At 45.7% G+C, this 20,642-nt stretch overlaps 1 protein-coding gene across 18 annotated transcripts in view; it reads left to right on the top strand.

Moving 5' to 3' along the window:
* The window catches only part of ANKDD1A (ankyrin repeat and death domain containing 1A), a 46,824-nt gene that overhangs the window by 18,232 nt on the left and 7,950 nt on the right, over positions 1-20,642 (top strand). For 14 of the 18 annotated variants that reach the window (XR_004666544.4, XM_055098735.3, XM_055098732.3 and 11 more), the window contains 8 exons: positions 1,144-1,242; positions 1,809-1,907; positions 4,472-4,570; positions 12,738-12,836; positions 13,767-13,865; positions 14,936-15,031; positions 17,675-17,864; positions 20,113-20,244. Coding sequence is in view for 17 of the 18 variants with exons in the window: in XM_055098735.3 (XP_054954710.1) it covers positions 1,144-1,242; positions 1,809-1,907; positions 4,472-4,570; positions 12,738-12,836; positions 13,767-13,865; positions 14,936-15,031; positions 17,675-17,864; positions 20,113-20,244 (913 nt within the window). In the remaining variant the exon portion in view is untranslated. The remainder of the gene's footprint in view (positions 1-1,143; positions 1,243-1,808; positions 1,908-4,471; positions 4,571-12,737; positions 12,837-13,766; positions 13,866-14,935; positions 15,032-17,674; positions 17,865-20,112; positions 20,245-20,642) is intronic. The other 4 variants (XM_055098728.3, XM_055098731.3, XM_063596711.1 and 1 more) reach the window with 2 other exon arrangements.

The raw sequence follows: 20,642 nt of genomic DNA on the forward strand, positions 1-20,642 counted from the left end.
ACCTGAAGACCCTCCTACATTATTGACTCATTGAACAAATATCTACTGAGTGTTGGCCATGTACCCCCGGCCCTATTCTAGGCACTTAAGGAAACTTCAGAGAACAAAATAGATGCCCCCATGGTGCTTATGTTCCAGCAAGAAGGGTCAGACACATGGAACCAACCCAAATGCCCATCAATGATAGACTGGATAAAGAAAATGTGGCACATACACACCATGGAATACTGTGCAGCCATAAAAAGGAATGAGATCATGTCCTTTGCAGGGACATGGATGAAGCCGGGAACCATCATCCTCAGCAGACTAACACAGGAACAGAAAACCAAACACTGCATGGTCTCCCTCATAAGTGGCAGCTGAACAATGAGAACCACATGGACACAGGGAGGGGGACAACACACACCAGGGCCTGTTGAAAGGGGGCAAAGTTAGGGAGAGCATCAGGGCAAATAGCTAATGCATGCAGTGCTTAATACCTAGGTGACAGGTTGATGGGTGCAGCAAACCACCAATGCACACGTTTACCGATGTAACAAACCTGCACATTCTGCACACGTATCCCAGAACTTAAAGTAAAATTAAAAAAAAAAAGAGTCAGACAATAAATACTAAGCACTCAGCCAGTGACAGAGTGTGTTAGCAGGTGATCTATGCAGTGGGGAAAGGAAAAGCAGGACCCAAAAATAGTCTCAGGAGGACAGAGGTGGGGTTTGTAGTTTCAGTGTGGCCCGGGCAGGCCATGCTACTCAATGAGAAACTAACGTCTCACACAAAGACTTGAGGGAGGCAGGTGACTGAGCCAAGCAGCTGCCTGGAACAGCCTGAGCGCAGGGGAGAGTTGCTGGGGCCTTGAGCCGTGAGAGGAGATGGATCTGGGGGACATGAGGAGGGACCGGCTTCAGATGGGCACGTGGAAAGTAGAATTGGATTTGTTTAATTTTTAAGCAATGTGCCTGCCTTGAAGTATAAGGAAAGAAAGACCAGGGCTTGGCCCTTGAATCTGCCCCTGGTTATAGTTTTTGGCCCAGTTGTCAGGAGCAGGGTGGCACTGACCCAGTGTGCATGGCTGCAGCTCATCACAGGTCTGTGATTCTGGGACTCTCTGGTCTGCTGGCCCCTCAGGAGCCCTTTTTCCTGCAGGAGGGGAACACGGCTCTTCATCTGGCTGCTGGTCGGGGCCATATGGCTGTGCTGCAGCGACTTGTGGACATCGGGCTGGACCTGGAGGAGCAGAATGCGGTGAGTCACCTCCTGGGGATGGCGAGATGCGTGACCCTTTCTTGCTCTCTGCCTTCGAGGAACCCCCACCAGTCCATGGTGAAGTCTAAAGCCAGGAGGCTGAGGGCATGATCTTGAACTGAGAGCCCACCAGGGAAAGACAAGCAGCAGCACTGAACTCCAGGCTTAATGGTAGTACTTGGCATGATGCATCACCAAATAAGTGAGACAGAGAGTGTGTGTTCAAAGAAGGGAGACGTCACCGTGGACAGGATGGTGAGGCAGGGCTTGCTGGAGGAGAAGGAAATAGAGGGGAGGGGCTGAGACAGCCTGACCGGGGCAGAACATGAGCAGAGATGTGGAGCCAGGAGTGACTATGCCATGTGTGTGCTCCATAAAGTGAGGACTTCAGGGGTGGGGCTCATGGAATCACAAACAAGAAAGCTCATTGTTCCCAGGGGCAGGGCAGTGGAGAGCTCAAGGGGCCCTGGGGCCAAGGCACAAGGGGCATCCTCTCACCGTGGGATTAGGGGTCACTTGGGGGTGGGCCTCCCCACCATCCTCATTGCTCTCCTTGTGTGTTGCAGGAAGGTCTGACTGCCCTGCATTCGGCTGCTGGAGGATCCCACCCTGACTGTGTGCAGCTCCTCCTCAGGGCTGGGAGCACCGTGAATGCCCTCACCCAGGTAGCCAGGCCCTCCCAAGACTGCGGTCGGCTCTTGGCTGCTGAGCCATAGCCATGTCGGCAGTAACGGCCACAGGGATTCCTGAACCCTGAGTGAATAGAGGCTTCGAGGCAGCAGGCAAGGTTCTGATCTTGGCTTCTCCACTGCTGAGCCCTGTGACCTGGAGCAAGTTACTTAACCTCTCTGAGCCTTGTTTCCCAACTATAAAGTGCAGTGACATTTACTTTTTTACATTGTTGTGAGGATTAAATACCTAACACAGTGCCCAGGACATAATAGGGCCCAACACCTCAATACCTGTTAGTGTTTTTTTTGTTTTATTTTTTTTGAGATGGGTCTTACTCTGTCGCCCAGGTTGAAGTGCAATGGTGCGATCTTGGCTCACTGTAACCTCCGCCTCCTGGGTTCAAGCAGTTTTCCTGACTCAGCCTCCCAAGAGGCTGGGACTACAGGCGTGTGCCACTACCCCCGGCTCATTTTTGTATTTTTTGGGTAGAGACAGGGTTTCACCATGTTGGCCACGCTGGTCTTGAACTCCTGACCTCAAGTGATCCGCCTGCCTCAGCCTTCCAAAGTGTTGGGATTATAGGCGGGAGCCATTGCACCTGGCCCTATTAGTGTCTTCTATTTGTTGAGCTCTTGATCGTTCACAAAGCCGCTTCATAACTGTTACCTCAGAAAAATTCCACCCATTTTGCAGATGAGAAAACTGGAGCTTTGAGGGCACTTTCTCAGGGTCACAAGCTAGTACGAGGCAAAGCTGAGTCTCAAAAGCCTTTTCCCCTGACTCCAGAGCTCCCACCCACTGATGAAGCTTTTCCCCTGACAGAGCTGGGGCTTGAGGTGTGACCCTGGATGAACCTCTTCTCTCTCTCCCCGTTGTACTCATCAATTCTGCCAGTAAAAATTCTCCTCTATGACCTGGAAAGTGGGGTTGTGGCCTTTCTTTAGGTAGTGAGTTGGTGTTTTTGCTTTGCTTTTTATTTTTGAATCAGTGACAAATAACCTTTCTGGCTGGTTGAATGGCTTCAGGTTCTGGAATTCTTGCTTTGTTCTAAATGTCAATAGTATAGCAAAAATATTAATAATAAATAATACAATATAAATAATAATAGCAAAAACACACAGGCAGTTCAAAAACAGAGAATTAAAATGTTATGCTAAAAAATATTTATTTCCCCACTGCTTAATTTGACTGGCTTTGAAAAGAAAAGTAGGCTGGGCAAGGTGGCTCATGCCTGTAACACAGCACTTTGGGAGGCCAAAGCTGGAATATTGCTCGAGCCCGGGAGTTTGAGGCTGCAGTGAGCTATGATTGCACCACTGTACTCCAGCCTGGGTGACAGAGTGAGACCCTGTCTCAAGAAAAAAAAAAAAAGACTGGGAAGGTTGCACCCAGCTGGGTGGCCATTGGGTGGGGGGCTGGAGCTGCTCATCACGCCAGGCCTTTTGCTCCAACCTCAGCTTGTGGTTTCTGGCAGAGGCCACGTTCCATTCCAACACTCCCACCCCTCTCAGAATGTCATGCCACAGGGTCTCGGAGGAGGTGCCAAGCCCACGGTGACTGCATTTCCCACTGGGAGATGGACTGAGTCCCACACACCCCAGGTACTCGCTCAGCTGGGACTTTAGCAGGGTGGCTAGCTAGTCCTGGTTTGCCCCATACTGTCCTGATTTTAAAATGGAAAGTCCCACATCTCAAGAACTCCTCAATCCTGGGCAAACTGAGACAGTGGTGGGTCACCCTAGTGGGGCCTGCCTGGTGTGTGCCTTGTGCAAGGTGATCACTGGGCCAGGTTGGGCACTGACTGAAAGAGAGCCCTTTGAGGCCCACCAAGATCAAGCCTCCATTCTAGCCCAGCCAGGATCCTGTTTGGAGGCACCAAGACCAGCTTGTGCTGGGCAGTGCATGCTGGGTGGAGTTTGCTCTGTATTGGCAAATCTTATTTGTCTTCCTCTTTAAAAACCACCTCCTGGCCAGGTGCGGTGGCTCACGCCTGTAATCCCAGCACTTTGGGAGGCCGAGACGGGTGGATCACAAGATCAGGAGTTCAAGACCAGCCTGGCCAACATGGTGAAACCCCGTCTCTACTAAAAATACAAAAATTAGCTGGGCGTAGTGGCAGGCACCTGTAATCCCAGCTACTCGGGAGGCTGAGGCAGGAGAATTACTTCAACCTGGGAGGTGGAAGTTGCAGTGAGCCGAGATTGTGCCACTGTACTCCAGCTTGGGTGACAGAGTGAGACTCTGTCTCGGGAAAAAAAAAACTGACCTCCTTAGAGTCTATCATCTGCATGTCTTTACCAGCCATAGAATTGGGCAGGCTTTGGTCTGAATTCTTGAGTTTGTGATAGGAGGTGAGGAAAAGACTGAGACCATAGTGAGTTCCTTTTACTGGTCATGAGGCCTGGGAAAGTCATTGATTTTTCCAGCCTCAGTTAAATGGGGATAATACTCCCAGGGGTGTTGTGACACTCAGATGGAAAAATGAATCTCGAAGAGCTTTGCAAACCTCAGTAGGAGGGGTCCTTGTGATATTGCATTGATGCCTGTTTCCTTCTAGAAAAACCTAAGCTGCCTTCACTATGCAGCCCTCAGTGGCTCGGAGGATGTGTCTCGGGTCCTCATCCACGCAGGAGGCTGCGCCAACGTGGTTGATCATGTAAGTATGGTGCGAGTGTTGAAGGGGGTCTCCATTGCAAAGCCTTCCATGAGCACACTGATGAAGCGCAGGGAGAAACAGGCACATCGGATCCTTGGGGTTGGGGTGCGGACCAGGAGTAGGGGAGCCGGCAGCACTTAGGAGAGTGAAATACTGTTGTAGCTGTAATAGGATTAGAAACCAAGCTTGCTTGCAATTTCTCTGAACTGAATTATCAGCTCCTGTTCTCTGCTCGTTTATACATTGGGGCTTTTTTTTTTTTTCTTTTTCTTTTCTTTTCTTTTTTTTTTTTTTTTTGAGACAGAGTCTTGCTCTGTTGCCCAGGCTAGAGTGCAGTGGTGCAATCTCAGCTCACTGCAGCCTCTGCCTCCCAGGTTCAAGCAATTCTCCTGCCTCAGCCTCCTGAATAGCTGGAACTAGAGGCACACACCACCACGCCCGGCTAATTTTTTTTTTTTTTGTATTTTTGGTAGAAAAATACAGGGGTTTCACCATGTTGGCCAGGCTGGTCTTGAACCCCTGACTCAAGTGATTCGCCAGCCTCAGGCTCCCAAAGTGCTGGGATTACAGGCATGAGTCACTGTGCCAAGCCTAGGCATTGGGTTTTACTATTAATCTTTTATGTTGCCTATCTGTCCACTTAATTGTTAATCTTTTTCCTGTTATACATTTGGTCCACACACAGGAACCGTATAATCTTTTGGTTAAAACACAGACTTTGGGAGTGCAGTGGTTCACACCTGTAATCTCAGCACTATGGGAGGCCGAGGCTGGAGTATTGCTTGATCTCAGGACTTCAAGACCAGCCTGGGTAACCCAGGGAGATCCATCTCTACAGAATTTTTTTTGAAAAACTGGCTGGTCATGGTGGTGTACACATGTAGTCCTAGCTACTTGGGAGGCTGAGGCTAAAGGACTGCTTGAGCCCAGGAAGTTGAGGCCACAGTGAGCCATGATCACACCACTGCACTCCAGCCTGGGCAAGAGCGAGACTCTGTCTCAAAAAAAAAAAAAAATTGAGTTGGGCATGGTGGCGTGAGCCTGTAATCCCAGCACTTTGGGAGGCCAAGGTGAGCAGATTGCTTGAGGCTAGGAGTTCGAGACCAGCCTGGGCAACATGGCAAAACCCCATCTCTATAAAAATATAGAAAATTAGCCAGGTGTGGCTGGGTACAGTGGCTCACACCTGGAATCCCAGCACTTTGGGAGGCCGAGGCGGGCGGATCATGAGGTCAGGAGATCGAGACTATCCTGGATAACATGGTGAAACCCCATCTCTACTAAAAATACAAAAAATTAGCCGGGCTTTGTGTCAGGCCCCTGTAGTCCCAGCTACTCAGGAGGCTGAGGCAGGAGAATGCCATGAACCCGGGAGGCAGAGCTTGCAGTGAGCTGAGATTGCACCACTGCACTCCAGCCTGGGCGACAGAGCAAGACTCCGCCTCAAAAAAAAAAAAAAGAAAATTAGTCAGGCATGGTGGTGTATCCCTGTAATCCCAGCTACTTGGGAGGCTGAGGCACGAGAATCACTTGAACCCAGGAGGCAGAAGTTGCAGTGAGCCAAGATCGCTCCACTGCACTCCAGCCTGGGCAACAGAGTGAGACTGTCTCAAAAAGAAAAAAAAAAAGTAGTGGGAGTTTCAAATGGTAACTATCTTTCTAGAAGGCAAGTTGACAATAACTATCAAGCTGAATTAAATAATTAAAATTTAAAAACAAGAGGCTTTGGTGTTAGGCCTGGCTTTGTATGCTGGTACTACAAACTGAATAACCCTGGGCAAGCTGCTTTGACCTATTTGGGCCCGTTTCCTTACCTATAAGTACTATTATTATTATTTCCATTACATAAACAAGGAAACATCTATGGTTTAAATCAGAAAGGGGTCATTTCTTACAGCTAAAACAAGTACTATATTTAAACTTATTATAAAAACAACATTACACAATTCATTGGAATATAGAGAAGAAAGGCATCCTTGATTCCAAAGCCCTAGAAAAGCAAGGACTTTTTTTTAATGCCCTCCCATTTTCCCCCATGTAAATAGTATCATCTCCAGCTAGAAAGAATTCAGGCTGAATGCTTACTTGTTTCTGCCCATCAAGACACGAGAATCCTGATGCCAGCCCAGTGGTCAAACTAAGAAGTTTTCCTGTTACCCTCATTTAGTATGTTGTTTTCCTTTTCATTTTAGCTGTTTTTGCTGCCTATTTATTTATTTAATTAATTGTGTCACTTTTATTTGTTGTATTTGCTTTGTTTTTAATACCAAAAGTAACTTGCTGGTAGTAACAGTGTCAAAAGACACATTCATAAAAAGTGAAGGTGTTGCCAGGTGTAGTGGCTCACACCTGTAATCCCAACACTTTGGAAGGCTGAGGTGGGAGGATCGCTTGAGTCCAGGAGTTCGAGACCAGCCTGGGCAGCATAGTGAGATCCCCGTATCTACAAAAAATTTAAAAATCAGCCAGGTATGGTGGTGGGTACCTGCCTATAGTCCCAGATCCTCTGGGGGCTGAAGTTGAAGGATCACTTGAGCCGAGGAGGTTGAGGCTGCAGTGAGCTGTGATCACACCACTGCATTCCAGCCTGGGTAACAGAGTGAGACCTTATCTCTAAAAAAAATTTTAAAACAATTCCCACAAATCATTACAAAGTTAAAAAACAAACAACACAAGAGAAAAATGGCCAAAGGTTATGAAGAGACATTTGGTAGAAAAGGAAACACAGAGGATTCTTAAGAGAAATGCAAATTAATACTACATGGAGATATAATTCTTCACTCATTAGGTTGGCAAAAATCCAAAAGTTTTGCCAAGTGGATTGACAAAGCTGTAGGGAAATAGGCACCTTCATATGTTACTGGAAGGAGTAGAAGTTGGTACAATCTGTTCAGAGGGTAATTTACCAATATGTATAAAACATACAAATACATGTGCCTTTGACTCAACAAATCTAGGAATTTATTTGACAGATATACTTCCACATGTATGGAATGATAATATGTACAAGGTTTTTGCTGCAATATCATTTGTAATAGCAAAATATTGAAACCCATGCTTAACTAGGAGACAATGTAATCAACTGTGGCCCATCCATGCAATGGAATACTATGTAACTATAAAAAAGAATGAGGACGGCCGGGCGCAGTGGCTCACGCCTGTAATCCCAGCACTTTGGGAGGCTGAGGCAGGTGGATCATGAGGTCAGGAGTTCGAGACCAGCCTGGCCAACATAGTGAAACCCCGTCTCTACTAAAAGTACAAAAAATTAGCCAGGTGTGGTGGCACACGCCTGTAGTCCCAGCTACTCAGGAGGCTGAGGCAGAAGAATCGCTTGAACTCAGGAAGCAGAGGTTGCAGTGAGCCGAGATTGTGCCACTGTACTCCAGCCTGGATGACAGTGAGACTCTGTCTCAAAAAAATAAATAAATAAAAATAAAAATAAATAAATAAGAATGAAGACAGTTTTCAAAAAATGTACTTATATGGAAAGACCTTAAAGATATAGTTATGTGAACAAAGCAGGTGCAAATTCTCTGCTACAAGGAACCAAGATTCTTTGGGAAAATGGCTAAGTCTAGGACTAGGGCAGGAAATACTAATATATAGGGTGAGTCTGGAGCATCTTGTAGTGCCAGAAAGTAAAGGAGCACTCCATTAAAAAACGATGATTAGGCTGTGTCAAAAGGACACGGACCACCGGAGAGAACTCCCAATGGTCAACTCTGAAACTACTTAAGCAATAAAATGAAGTAGTATTGGATTGTAATCCAAAGTATAAAAAAACTGTGCGTCCATACTGATATAAATAAATGATTGAATAAGTAAATGGAGGAGAATAAACAAATATCCCATGCGGAAGAATTTCAAATAATTTATGTAGATATCATGCTCTCAAGGAGGTGATGCAGAACCTCCCAACACCTTAAGTACAGGCTGTGCATAGTGACTTCCTGCCAGAAAGTGCAGTACGGGAAGGGGAAAAGAGTAACCTTACTCTGGGGAAATCTGACAAACACTACCTCAGCCAGGTGGTCAAGGCCAACATCAACAGTGATGAGTCATGTTGGCAGTATTTACCCTTGATAATGGTGTGATGAAAATGATACTTTATCTCTGTAATCCTCCCCCAAACTCCTAACCCCAGTCTAATTCTGAGAACAACAGCAGACAAATCCTGGTTAAGAGACATTCTACGAAATACTTGACAAGTAATTCTCAAAATGTCAAGGTCATCAAAAACAATGAAAGTCTGAGAAACCAGCACAGCCAAGAGGAGCATACGGAGACATGACAACTAAATATAATGTGGTATCCTGGATGGGATCCTGGAACAGAAAGGATATTAGGTAGAAACTAAGGGCCAGGCGCAGTGGCTCACGCCTGTAATCCCAGCACTTTGGGAGGCTGAGGTGAGTGGATCACTTGAGGTCAGAAGTTCAAGACCAGCCTGGCCAACATGGTGAAACCCCATCTTTACTCAAAAATTAGCCGGGTGTGGTGGTGGGCGCCTGTAATCCCAGCTATTTGGGAGGCTGAGGTAGGAGAATCACTTCAACTCAGGAGGCGGAGGTTGCAGTGAGCCGAGATCGCGCCACTGCACGCCAGCCTGGGCAACAGAGAGAGACTCCGTCTCAAAAAAAAAAAAAAAAAAAAAAAAAAAAAAGAAAGTGAAGACTCTGAATAGAGTATGGATTTTAAGTTCTAATAATCAATTGACATTGTCTCATTAATTATGACAAAAACATCATACTAATTAAGATGTTAGCAGTAGAGGAAACTGGATGTGGGGTATGTGGGAACTCTGTTATCTTTGCAACTTTCACGTAAAACTAAATATATTCTAAAATAAAAGTTTAGGCTAGGCATGGTAGCTTGCACCTGTAATCCCAGCACTTTGGGAGGCTGAAGTAGAAGGATTGCTTGGCCCCAGGAGGTCAAGGCTGCAGTGAGCCATGATCTTGCCACTGCACTCCATCCTGGGTGACAGAACAAGATCCTGTCTGAAAACAAAAAAGACAGAAAAAGTTTATTAAAAACTGCAGAATAAGCCAGAAATGGTGGCTCACACTTGTAATTCCGGCACTTTGAGAAGTCGAGATGCGCTTGAGGTTAGGAGTTCAAGACCAGCCTGGGCAACAAAGCGAGACTGTCTCTACAAAAAAACTTTAAGATTAGCTGAGCTGGAGGCACATGCCTGTAGTCCCTGTTCCTCCAGAGGCTGAGGCAGGAAGATCATATGAGCCCAAGGGTTTGAAGCTGCAGTCAACTATGATCACACACTGCGCTCCAACCTGCATGACAGATCAAGACCTTGGCTCTAAAAAAAAAAAAGCAAAAAAATATAAAGCTGCAGAACAGTGTAATATGCTTCACAAAGAAGGGTGGGAAGACCATGAAAATATGCCCAGCTGATTTTTATTGAAGATGCAAAAGCAATTCAGTGGAGGAAGGTTTGATAGCCTTTTCAACAAATGGTACTGAAGCAACTGTACATCCACAGGCAAAAAAATGAGCCTCAACTAAAACCTCACACCTTATACAAAATTAACTCAAAATGGATCACAGACTTAAGTGTAAAACTATAAAGCTTTTAGAAAAAATATAAGGAGGAAAATTTTTGGATCTAGGGTTAGGCCAAAGAGTTCTTAGACTTGACACCAAAAACATGATCCATTGAAGCAAAAATTTGATTAATTGGACCTCATCAAAATTAAAAAATTTTGCTCTGCAAAGGATCTGTTAAGAGGATGAAAAAACAAGCTATGGACCAAGAGAAAAGATTTGCAAATCACATATCTTATAAAGGCTAGTGTCTAGAGTATATAAAGAGCTCTCAAAACTCAACAGTAAAAAAAAAAAAAAAGGGCAAAAGACATGAATAGACATTTCACTGAAGAGGATATACAGATGGCAAATAAGCACATGAAAAGATGTTTAACATCATTAGCTATTAGGGAAGTGTAAGTTAACATCACCATGATATACTACTTTTCAGAATGGTTAAAATTCACAAATTGTGACAAAAATATTTAACAGATGGGAGAGAGAGATTTAGGTAAGAGGATCCTCTCCACCATCCATGGTGGGGATAGGATGATTGATTGATTGATTGATAGATAGATAGATAGATAGATAGATTTTTTTTTTTTGAGACAGAGTCTTGCTCTGTCGCCCAGGCTGGAGTGCAGTGGTGTGATCTTGGCTCACTGCAAGCTCCGCCTTCCGGGTTCACGCCATTCTCCTGCCTCAGCCTCCCGAGTAGCTGGGACTACAGGCACCCGCCACCAAGCCCGGCTAATTTTTTGTATTTTTTTTTTAGTAGAGATGGGGTTTCACCGTGTTAGCCAGGATGGTCTCGATCTCCTGACCTCGTGATCCGCCCACCTCGGCCTCCCAAAGTGCTGGGATTACAGGCATGAGCCACTGCACCTGGCCTAGATAGATAGATTTTTTAGAGACAAGGTCTCACTCTGTTGCCCAGGTTGGAGTGCAGTGGTAGGATCATGGCTCACTGCAGCCTCGTCCTCTTGGGTTCAAGCAATCCTCCTGCCTCAGCCTCCCAGGTAGCTGGAACTACAGGTGTGCACCACTATGCTCAGCTAATTTTGTTTTAAATTTTTTGTAGAGACAGGGTCCCACTATGTTGTCCAGGCTGATCTCGAACTCCTGGGCTCAAGTGGTCCTCCCACCTTAGCCTCCCAAAGTACTGGGATTACCGGTGTGAGCTACCACACCTGGCCTTGACATTTCTTTATGTCTTCTTTTATATCCCTCAGTGATATTATATAGCTTTGGTTTACTTTTGTCTTATTCATTTCTAATTATATCCTTCATAGTTAGTTTATATTTTTTGGCTGTCATTGTGACTAGAATATCTTTTTTAAAATTATATCTCATTTCTTGTAAGCATTCAATACAAGAATGCTACTGAATAGTATTTTTGTCTTCTATATGACTTTATTCTACTAGGATTTTTGCGGGGGAGAGGTGTCCTAGTCCGTTTTGTGTTGCTATAACTGAATACCATAGACTGGGTGACTTATAAAGAATGGGGATTTATTTAGCTCATTGTTCTGGAGGCTGGGAAGTCCTAGAGCATGGTACCAGCATCTTGTAAGGGCCTTCCTGCTGTGTTGTGACATGATGGGAGGCATCACACGGTAAGACAGAGCAACTGTGCTAGCTCTGTGTAACTATACAATTACATGTCTACAAATAATTTTTTGTTCAAATCTTCTTTTCTAATATTGATAACACTCCATACCCACTGGCCTAAACTAGTAATGGCAATAATGGGCATTTTTGTTGTATGTGTGTGTGTATTCTGTTCTGTAACCCTTTTATAGCTCAATACATGAGGATGTTTTCTACTATAAGTATTAGTTTCTAGTATCAATTTTATTGGTCTTGTACTATTCCACAGTATGTGTGTCACTATATCACCTAGAGAGGGGGGAGTATCCCCTCTTTGTCATTTACTCAGGGAGCCACAGGAGACTATTGGGGATGGTGTCTTCCACTGTTGAAGGAGAGTTGGACTTGGAGTGAGATATCTTTTCTGGTCCCAGCTGGCTCTCTCATTCATTCATTTTCTACACAAATAGTTATCAGGTACTAGGTACCTAGGTACTGGGGGTGGGGACGTGGTGGGAGTAGAAAGTCCAATAAGACATAGTTCCTATTAGCTAAGTATCCTTGGGTAAGTCACTTAAGTTTTCTGAACTTCAGTGTTTCTGTTTGTAAGATGAAGATACTAATAAGAACACCATCCCTATATACTTCCTAGGTTGATGTGTGGATTAAATGAGATGTCAGAGAATCTTAAGGTATTGTTGCTAGGAGGGACCATGGCAAACATCACTTGCCAGATGAAGAGTAGCAGAGAAGGGAAATGACTTGCCCGAGGTCACATAGTGAGTTCCTGACATAGCAGGGTCTCACCCTTGGGTCTTCAGACCCTCACCTATCTAGAGGATCAGTTTGGGGCTCCAGGAATTCAAGCTTTGGGACCATAATTGCCTAAGGCCACCCATGTCATCCAAGAAGCTAAAAGGGCCAAACCCAGAAGCACTATACTCTTCCCTCCTCCTGTCCCCAGCACCAGCCTGCAGCTGGGCAGTCCTGGGAGGGACTGGTCGATTGATCCGTGTATCTCCTTCCACAGCAGGGTGCCTCTCCTCTGCACCTCGCTGTGAGGCACAACTTCCCTGCCTTGGTCCGGCTCCTCATCAACTCCGACAGTGACGTGAATGCCATGGACAATGTAAGTGGCTACAGAGACCTTCCGGGCCCCAGGGAGCTTCTGGAAACCCTCCCAGGCTGGCAGGCTTGGCTGTGGTCTCCTAGCATGGCCCAGAGTTGAGGAATCGCTTTTTTTTTTTTTTTTTTTTTTTTTTTTAGCTTTTAGAAAGTAATCTAAATAGTTGCTGAAGGGAATATCATTTTGTTCATCATTCCCCTCTTTTGAACATTTTGGGTGCTCCCAAGTTTTGGCCACGGTCTATAACATTGCAGTGAACATCTTTTTACATTCAACCTTTTCCTTTCATTGCTTTTTTTCCTTAGGGAACATTCCCAGGGCAGGGGTGACTGAGGCAGTCTTGTGTAACAAGAGGCCTCTGAGTCCTGAGGCTGTGATCAGTAAAGCCCTTTTAAATCCTGTCCCCACAATCTACCCACCAACCATATAATTCTCAGTACCAGCAAGGGCATGGCTCACAGAGCCACTGGGAGCCGAAAGCAATTTGGCAGAATATGTCATATACCTTTAAATGATATGTATGAGCACTGCTGGGAACTCAGCCTTGAGAAACATATTAAAAGCTCATGCACAGAGATATTTACTGCAGTATTATTTATCAGTCTTCAATTTGAAAATGGCCTAAATATTTAATAATAGGGAAGTGGTTAGGTAAATTATGGCACAGACAAAAATAGGCTAGTATGGAGTTATCAAAAATGGCGTTTATCAGAGTTTATAGTACACAAAAAGTGTCATGTTGGGGTAAAAAAAATAAGATGTAAAATGTACATATAAGATGATCTCATGTATGTAAAACCAACAAACTGAAAACATTCTGCATTAAAGAAAAGACTAGAAGAAATATACTAGGATCATTGTGGGGGCTGACTTAGGGTAGTGGGCCACCCCTACATGCTTTTCACTTACCTGTTCCCTTGGCTTCTCCCCTAGAGGCAGCAGACGCCCCTTCACCTGGCTGCAGAGCACGCCTGGCAGGACATAGCAGAGATGCTCCTCATTGCTGGGGTTGACTTAAACCTGAGAGATAAGGTACCTCTGCTTACAACCCACCTCGCTTCAGGCTTTCATGGCTCCCCCTTTGCCAGAGACCCTGCTACGAATGCCCCCTCCCTCCTCCCTCTCAGGGTGTTCAAGGACTGTCATCCTTTCTATACCAGCTCAAATGCAGCCTCCTCCAGGAAGCCTTCCTGACCTTCCACCACCTTCCCCTCTCTCTACTAAGGTCCTTCAGCCTTGGCCCACCCCCCTCTGGTATAGGCCTGTGAAATGATTGCTTTCTTCTTTATGGCCCCCATCAGACTGTGACCTCCTGAGTCACCTGGTAGGGTTCGGAAGTAGACGAATACCACAGTACTGCCCAACAACCCCCATATGTGAGACAGGGTTTGGGGAAGATTCCCAGCTCATTAGGACAGCTACGTCCACAGGTGCTAGTGGTCTCAGAAGAGCCAAAGACTTGGTATGAGGCTGGGAGGTCACAGGCGTATGAGGGGAGGGGCACCTGCACATGTGACTCAGCGAGGCCAGCCTAGGATGGTGTGGGGTAGAGCTGGGGGGCAGGATCAGATCCTGAAGCTGGACCTAGGAGGGGGCCCCCTGCTTTGAGCTAGGCCCCATGGCAGCTGGCCAGATGTGAAGGGGAGCTTCCCATCTCACTGCAGGTCTGTGGAGGTAACTGTCTGGGAGGCCTGGAGAAAAGGAGGCCTGACGGGAGGTGGGCAAAAGGCAAAAGTGACATGATAAACCCAAGCCCCCATCTCTGGGCTCTGATTTCTTCATCTGAAAAGTGGGTGGGAACCCCTATTTCACAGGAGATGTTGAAGAGTTAATGAGGGCTGAGTTTCATAAGCTCTAGAGCTTCCTAATTTCTAAAGAAACACAAGAGGTGGTCATTGGAATTACATATTGCTATTGCTTTATTCTATTTGTGACTTTTCCATATCCCCGTCATGCCCAGAAAACCAGAAAACCTTTCTGCTCTCAGCGTAGACTGCTGGAAAGCACTTCCTGTGGGCAGGAGGGTTTGTCCTCAGTGCTAGAAACCCTTGTGTACCCCTCCTGTAGAAACTCTGGCTTCTCTTCTTGCCTCTTAATTGCAGCAGGGAAAAACCGCCCTGGCAGTGGCCGCCCGCAGCAACCATGTCAGCCTGGTGGACATGATCATAAAAGCTGATCGTTTCTACAGATGGGAGAAGGTACGGAGGCCTCATGCTTGATCTTTCCTCATTGGAAAGGGAGTGATTTTGGCTCCAGATGGAGCTGGCTTTGAACCCTAGGCCTGACCAATTCTGGGTCCCTCGGTCTCCAAGCGGGTGATGATCACCACCTTGTATATTGCCACAGTTGTTTGTGAGGATCTGGTGAAGGGCAAGTGTCCAAACAGGCTGAAACAAGGCAGACTGAGGTCCATGCCAGCGTGGAGATACTGCTGGACACTGCTGTAGCTTCCAGCTGATGAATGCATACAGACGTGTGAAAAAGAGAGGGCAGGTGGTTCCATCTTACGCCATCTCCAGGTGATTGAACTGCTGCTTGGGATGCTATGCTCAGGCAACTTTCTGAGCCAGAAGTAAGTGTGTTGCGATTCATTAGTAGTGTCTCCTGTGGACTTGGGACAGAAGAGTGGCAGAATATTTGCTATTCCAGTTAGCAAATGGAGGTAGGGAGTTTTTTGGTGTCCTTGGGGCTTGTTTTTATATACAGAAGATAATTTTGCATTTACTTCAGTTTTCAAAGTTAATACAGATGGTCCCCGATTACAATGGTTCAGCTTATGATTTTTCTACTTTATGATGGCACAAAAGTGATACACATTAAGTTGAAACCATACTTTGAGTACCTGTACAGCCATGCTGTTTTTCACTTCAATATAGTATTCACTAAATGACATGAGATATTCAGCACTTTATTATAAAACTGGCTTTGTGTTTGATGATTTGCTCCACTATAAAGTAATGTAAGTGTACTAAGCACATGTAAGGTAGGCTAAGCTAAACTATTGATGGTGTGTAGGTTAGAGGGATTAAATGCATTTTCAACTTTTATATATATATATATATATATATATGAATTTTTTTTTTTTTTTGAGACCGAGTCTCACTCTGTCACCCAGGCTGGAGTGCAGTGGTGCGATCTCAGCTTGCCGCAACCTCTGCCTACTGGGTTCAAGCGATTCTCCTGTCTTAGCCTCCCAAGTAGCTGGGACTACAGGTGTGTGCCACCATGCCCAGCTAATTTTTTGTATTTTTAATAGAGATGGGGTTTCACTATGTTGGCCAGGATGGTCTCAATCTTCTGACCTTGTGATCCGCCCACCTCAGCCTCCCAAAGTGCTGGGATTACAGGTGTGAGCCACCATGCCTGGCCGAATTATGATATTTTTATCAAGACATAACCCCATCATAAGTTGAGGGGCATCTGTGTTGAATCTGCTAAGTTACAAATTTAAAAACCTAGTTTTTCTTAAACTTTAAAATTCATTTTATAAATCTTATTATTCTATTTATACAACTAGTAAATTTTTCCTGTCAGTTTCAAGGAAGTCTTTTGAGTAATGTTGGGTCCCAAGTTTAAACTTAGTTAAACTATCTTAAACATTGAAACTGAATAAATAAACTTAATATAACAGATTTTCTTTTTAAGCACTTCAAATGCTTCTTAAATTCTTAAATTATCCTAATAAGACCATTAACTTAAACCTATAAATAATCTCAAATATCTTAAACATTCCAATGTGGTTTACAAACTTAGTAAACTTCTTATCCCTTTCAAATAAAAATCACTGTTTCAGAATCAATTGGTAGATAAATTTCAGTAGGAATCATAAGATGTTCTCCCACTGATATGCTAGATTCCCTTAAACATGACAACCCCTTTACATACAACAGATTATTCCTAAATATAATCCCAAAATGTTAATACTGAGGGTTGGACTAGCCGATTCATCTCTGTGCTGAGTACTAAGCCACTTCAGGCTTTACAGGTCCTCACCACTAAGGCAGTGGCTGCATGTCAGAATCACAAATCCCCCCTGGACCCCTAGGCCAATTCAGGTAGAATCTCTGAGGTAGGGGCCAGACATCAGTGGTTCTTAAAGTTCCCAGATTGTCTCAATGTGCAGATGGGGCTGAAAACACTGCCCCAGGGGACCAGTTTTTAATACCCCAGGTGAGAACCAAGCTTCACCTCACAGTGATTGCCAGAGACTGTTGACCATGACATAAGCTTTGGAATTGCAGACACCAGGATGATTTTTTTCACCCTGAACTTAACAACCAGAACTCTGCATCCATTCCCTTTAGAGGGCCTTAGGCTTCTGTGGGCATCATTTATGCTATGACAGAATTCTTTAGTAACCTCTAATTTCATTGCCTGCTTTGCTAGAAAGGATTTTGTAATCCCACCCTTTACTACCCCTTGTGATTCAGCAAATCCGATTCTTGCCCTGCCTGGTTTTGGCCAAAGCTTCGGAGTACTTCTGCTGACACCCATGCTATAAGAACACAGGAAAGAGAGGCAGGTGACCGGAGGAATCTGGAAAGGCTCCCTGGAAGTAGCACATGGGTGGTCTTTTGACTATGACAATGAGGTTGAGGGGCAGGAAGGTGAGCAAAGGAATTCCGGGTGGAAGAACAGTGGGAGCAACTTGGGTTCCAGAGGTCAAGGCAAGGCATGGAGTGAGAAACCAGAAGAGAGGACATTAAGCCCCTGGCCCTTGCTGACTCCAGCTCCCAGGCACCCCAGCAGAGGTGGTAGGAGGGTCATAGGGGCCTTGGCTCGGCACTGCCCGTCTGGGATCATGAGGGAGAGCTTCTGCACTTTTGGGATCTGCCCCACAGGACCACCCCAGTGATCCCTCTGGGAAGAGCTTGTCCTTTAAGCAGGACCATCGGCAGGAAACACAGCAGCTCCGTTCTGTGCTGTGGCGGCTGGCCTCCAGGTATCTGCAGCCCCGTGAGTGGAAGAAGCTGGCATATTCCTGGGAGTTCACGGAGGCGCATGTCGACGCCATCGAGCAACAGTGGACAGGTACCACCTTGCCTCTCCTCGCCCTAAGCAACCATTGGGCAGAGGGGTGGGACACCTGAAATGTGTTCAGTTTTCTGTGCTTCTGGTGAAAGGGCCTGTGCAACCCACAGCCTGGTCCCACACTGTGCAACACACCTGGTGCTCTGTCCCTCCTCCAGGCCTCTGCACAGGGTGCACACTCTGCCTCTCCCCATTGATTGTGAATTTCACATTCTTCACCAATCAGCCCAAACTGATACCCACTGTTTACACCTAAACTAAAACCATTCTTGGTAAAAAGAAGAGGGCCTGCTGTTGTCACTATTATTCAACATCTATATGGAAATTTTGGCCCTGGTACTAAGGTGTGAAAAGGAAATAGAAATAAGGAGTGTAAATATTGTAAAGGAAGAGAGAGACTTATTGATTTCAGATGGAATACTTAATATACATAGGACGTCCAGAGGAATCAACTAAAAAAAATCTTAGAATTAATCAAATAATTCAAGGAAATGGCTAAATATAGAAAATATACTAACACCACAGAACTCCTATGAACCACGGCTAAATGGGCAAAAAATATAGAGAGAGAATCTTTTAAAAGAGATTCCATTTACAATGGTGTGTGTGTTTCATCTGGAAAACCTAAAAGACAAGTATAGATGACACATATGAATAAAACAATAATGGTTCAACTATAAAAGACGACTTGTGTAAACGGAATGACATTCTGTATTTGTAGCAAGAAAAAGTATCAAATAAATATCAGTTTTTCTCCAATTAGATTAAAACTTTGATCTAATTTTAATCAAAATAGGTTTTTGAAACTTGACTGAAGTATTCTACAATTTGTCTGGAAGAATAAACAGGGATATAAAAGTGAACATTCTGGGGGAAAACAATAAAGGGGATCTAACCCAAGCAGACTTAGCCTTTTATAAAGCCAAAATAAAATTTAACATAAAGAGATACCTGGATCAGGCATAAGTGGCTCCCACCTGTAATCTCAGCACTTTGGGAGGCCAAGGTGGGCAGATCACCTGAGGTTAGGAGTTTGAGACCAGCCTGGCCAACATGGTGAAGCCCCCGTCTCTACTAAAAATACAAAAATTAGCTGGGCGTGATGGTCGGCTCCTGTAATCCCAGCTGCTCGACAGGCTGAGGTTTAAGAATCGCTTGAACCCGGGACACAGAGTTTGCAGTGAGCCGAGATCCCACCACTACACTCCAGCCTGGGGGACAGAGTGAGACTCTGTCTCCCAAAGGAAAAAAAAAAGATTCCTGGCACAAAAATATGCAAATTGACATTTGCATATCAATTTGGGATAGAGCAGAGTTCAAAAGTAAACGCTGCTACGGATAAGAACTTTGATAAAGAAGCACTTGTACATTACAGTGGCGGGGGCAGAGATAGTTAATAAATGGTGTTTAGACTGCTGGGTCAAGCGGAAGTGCCACCACACCAAGGGCAGTACCGTGAGGACATGCCTGCTGAGGGCCCCAAGAGGGGCACGGAAGGTCAGAGGGGCGAATGGAGTGACCTGGACCTGATGGGCGTGGCCCAGCATCTGTCTGTTTCCACAGCACTGGAGAGCCAGCTGAATCACAGCCTGCTGAATAACATGTTAACCCCATGCCGTGTGGGCAATTATTTTCCAAACATGGTTGTATGTTGGAACCACCTGGGAAACTTTGAAACCGTTAAATGCCTAGGCTGCACCCAGTCCCAGGTACATGAGAATCTCTGGGGGTGACATGGGCCCTAGGTGTTTCCAAGGAGCAGCTGAGTCTGAGAACCACTGGTGCAGGGGAAAGAGCATGGCCAGCTCCATCTCTGACTAAGCTGTATTCTCATCTGTAAATTAGGACCACTATCATGCAAGACACAGATTATTTTGAGCAGCCAGAAAGGTGAAGTATACAATTTGTGCATCATGGTACCACAACGATGAATGTCAATTCTTTCTCCATTCAGAGTGACACCAATAGAGTGCATAGTGGGTGTTCAGGAGAAGGCCTGGGGCTGGGGAGGTTCTAGAGACCAAGACACAAACCCTTCCCACCCCATCTGAGAGGCTGCTCCTCCACTCCCCTTACCTATCTCCAGGCTGAGCTTGGCTGGAGCATGGAGAAGGGCCTTGGAGGCTTTTGGCCTCTTTCCCACCTGGGCATGTTCAGGAGGCGGTGCAGGGTGGCATAGACAGGCGCTCTGGTCAAGTGGCCCCATTGGCTCCTTCTCCCTCTCTTTCTCCTCCCTCACTGTTCTCAGGCACCAGGAGCTATCAGGAGCACGGCCACCGAATGCTGCTCATTTGGCTGCATGGCATGGCCACGGCTGGTGAGAACCCCAGCAAAGCGCTGTTCGAGGGCCTCGTGGCCATTGGCAGGAGGGACCTGGCTGGTAAGAGCGTACTCTGCTGGGCTTCTTCTCAGGAGCTGGGTGGCCCCCACTGGAATGCAGTAGGGCCCTCCAAGGGCTGCTCAGACAAGAATGCTGTGATGCTGGCTCTAGGCCTTCCAGATTCCTACCCCTAGCCCTGCCCTCTTTTCCCTTGGGCAAACTACAGTGCCTCCTGGCCCTGGTTTCCCCATCTGTGCAATGAGGGTGTTGGCCCAAACTGAACCCTGTGACCTTCACAGTCCCGGAGCCAGTGATGCTGTCCATAATCTCTTCCTTACCAGCCCTCTATACCTTGACATTTTTTTTTCCGTTTTGGAATAAGCCTGGAACCACCTCCAGACTTCTTTTTTCACAAACATTAAGACATAGGAGCCAAAACTGACTTAATATGAGTTGAA

This window comes from Pan paniscus, chromosome 16 (genome assembly GCF_029289425.2).
Source record: "Pan paniscus chromosome 16, NHGRI_mPanPan1-v2.0_pri, whole genome shotgun sequence".
Lineage (NCBI taxonomy): Eukaryota > Metazoa > Chordata > Mammalia > Primates > Hominidae > Pan > Pan paniscus.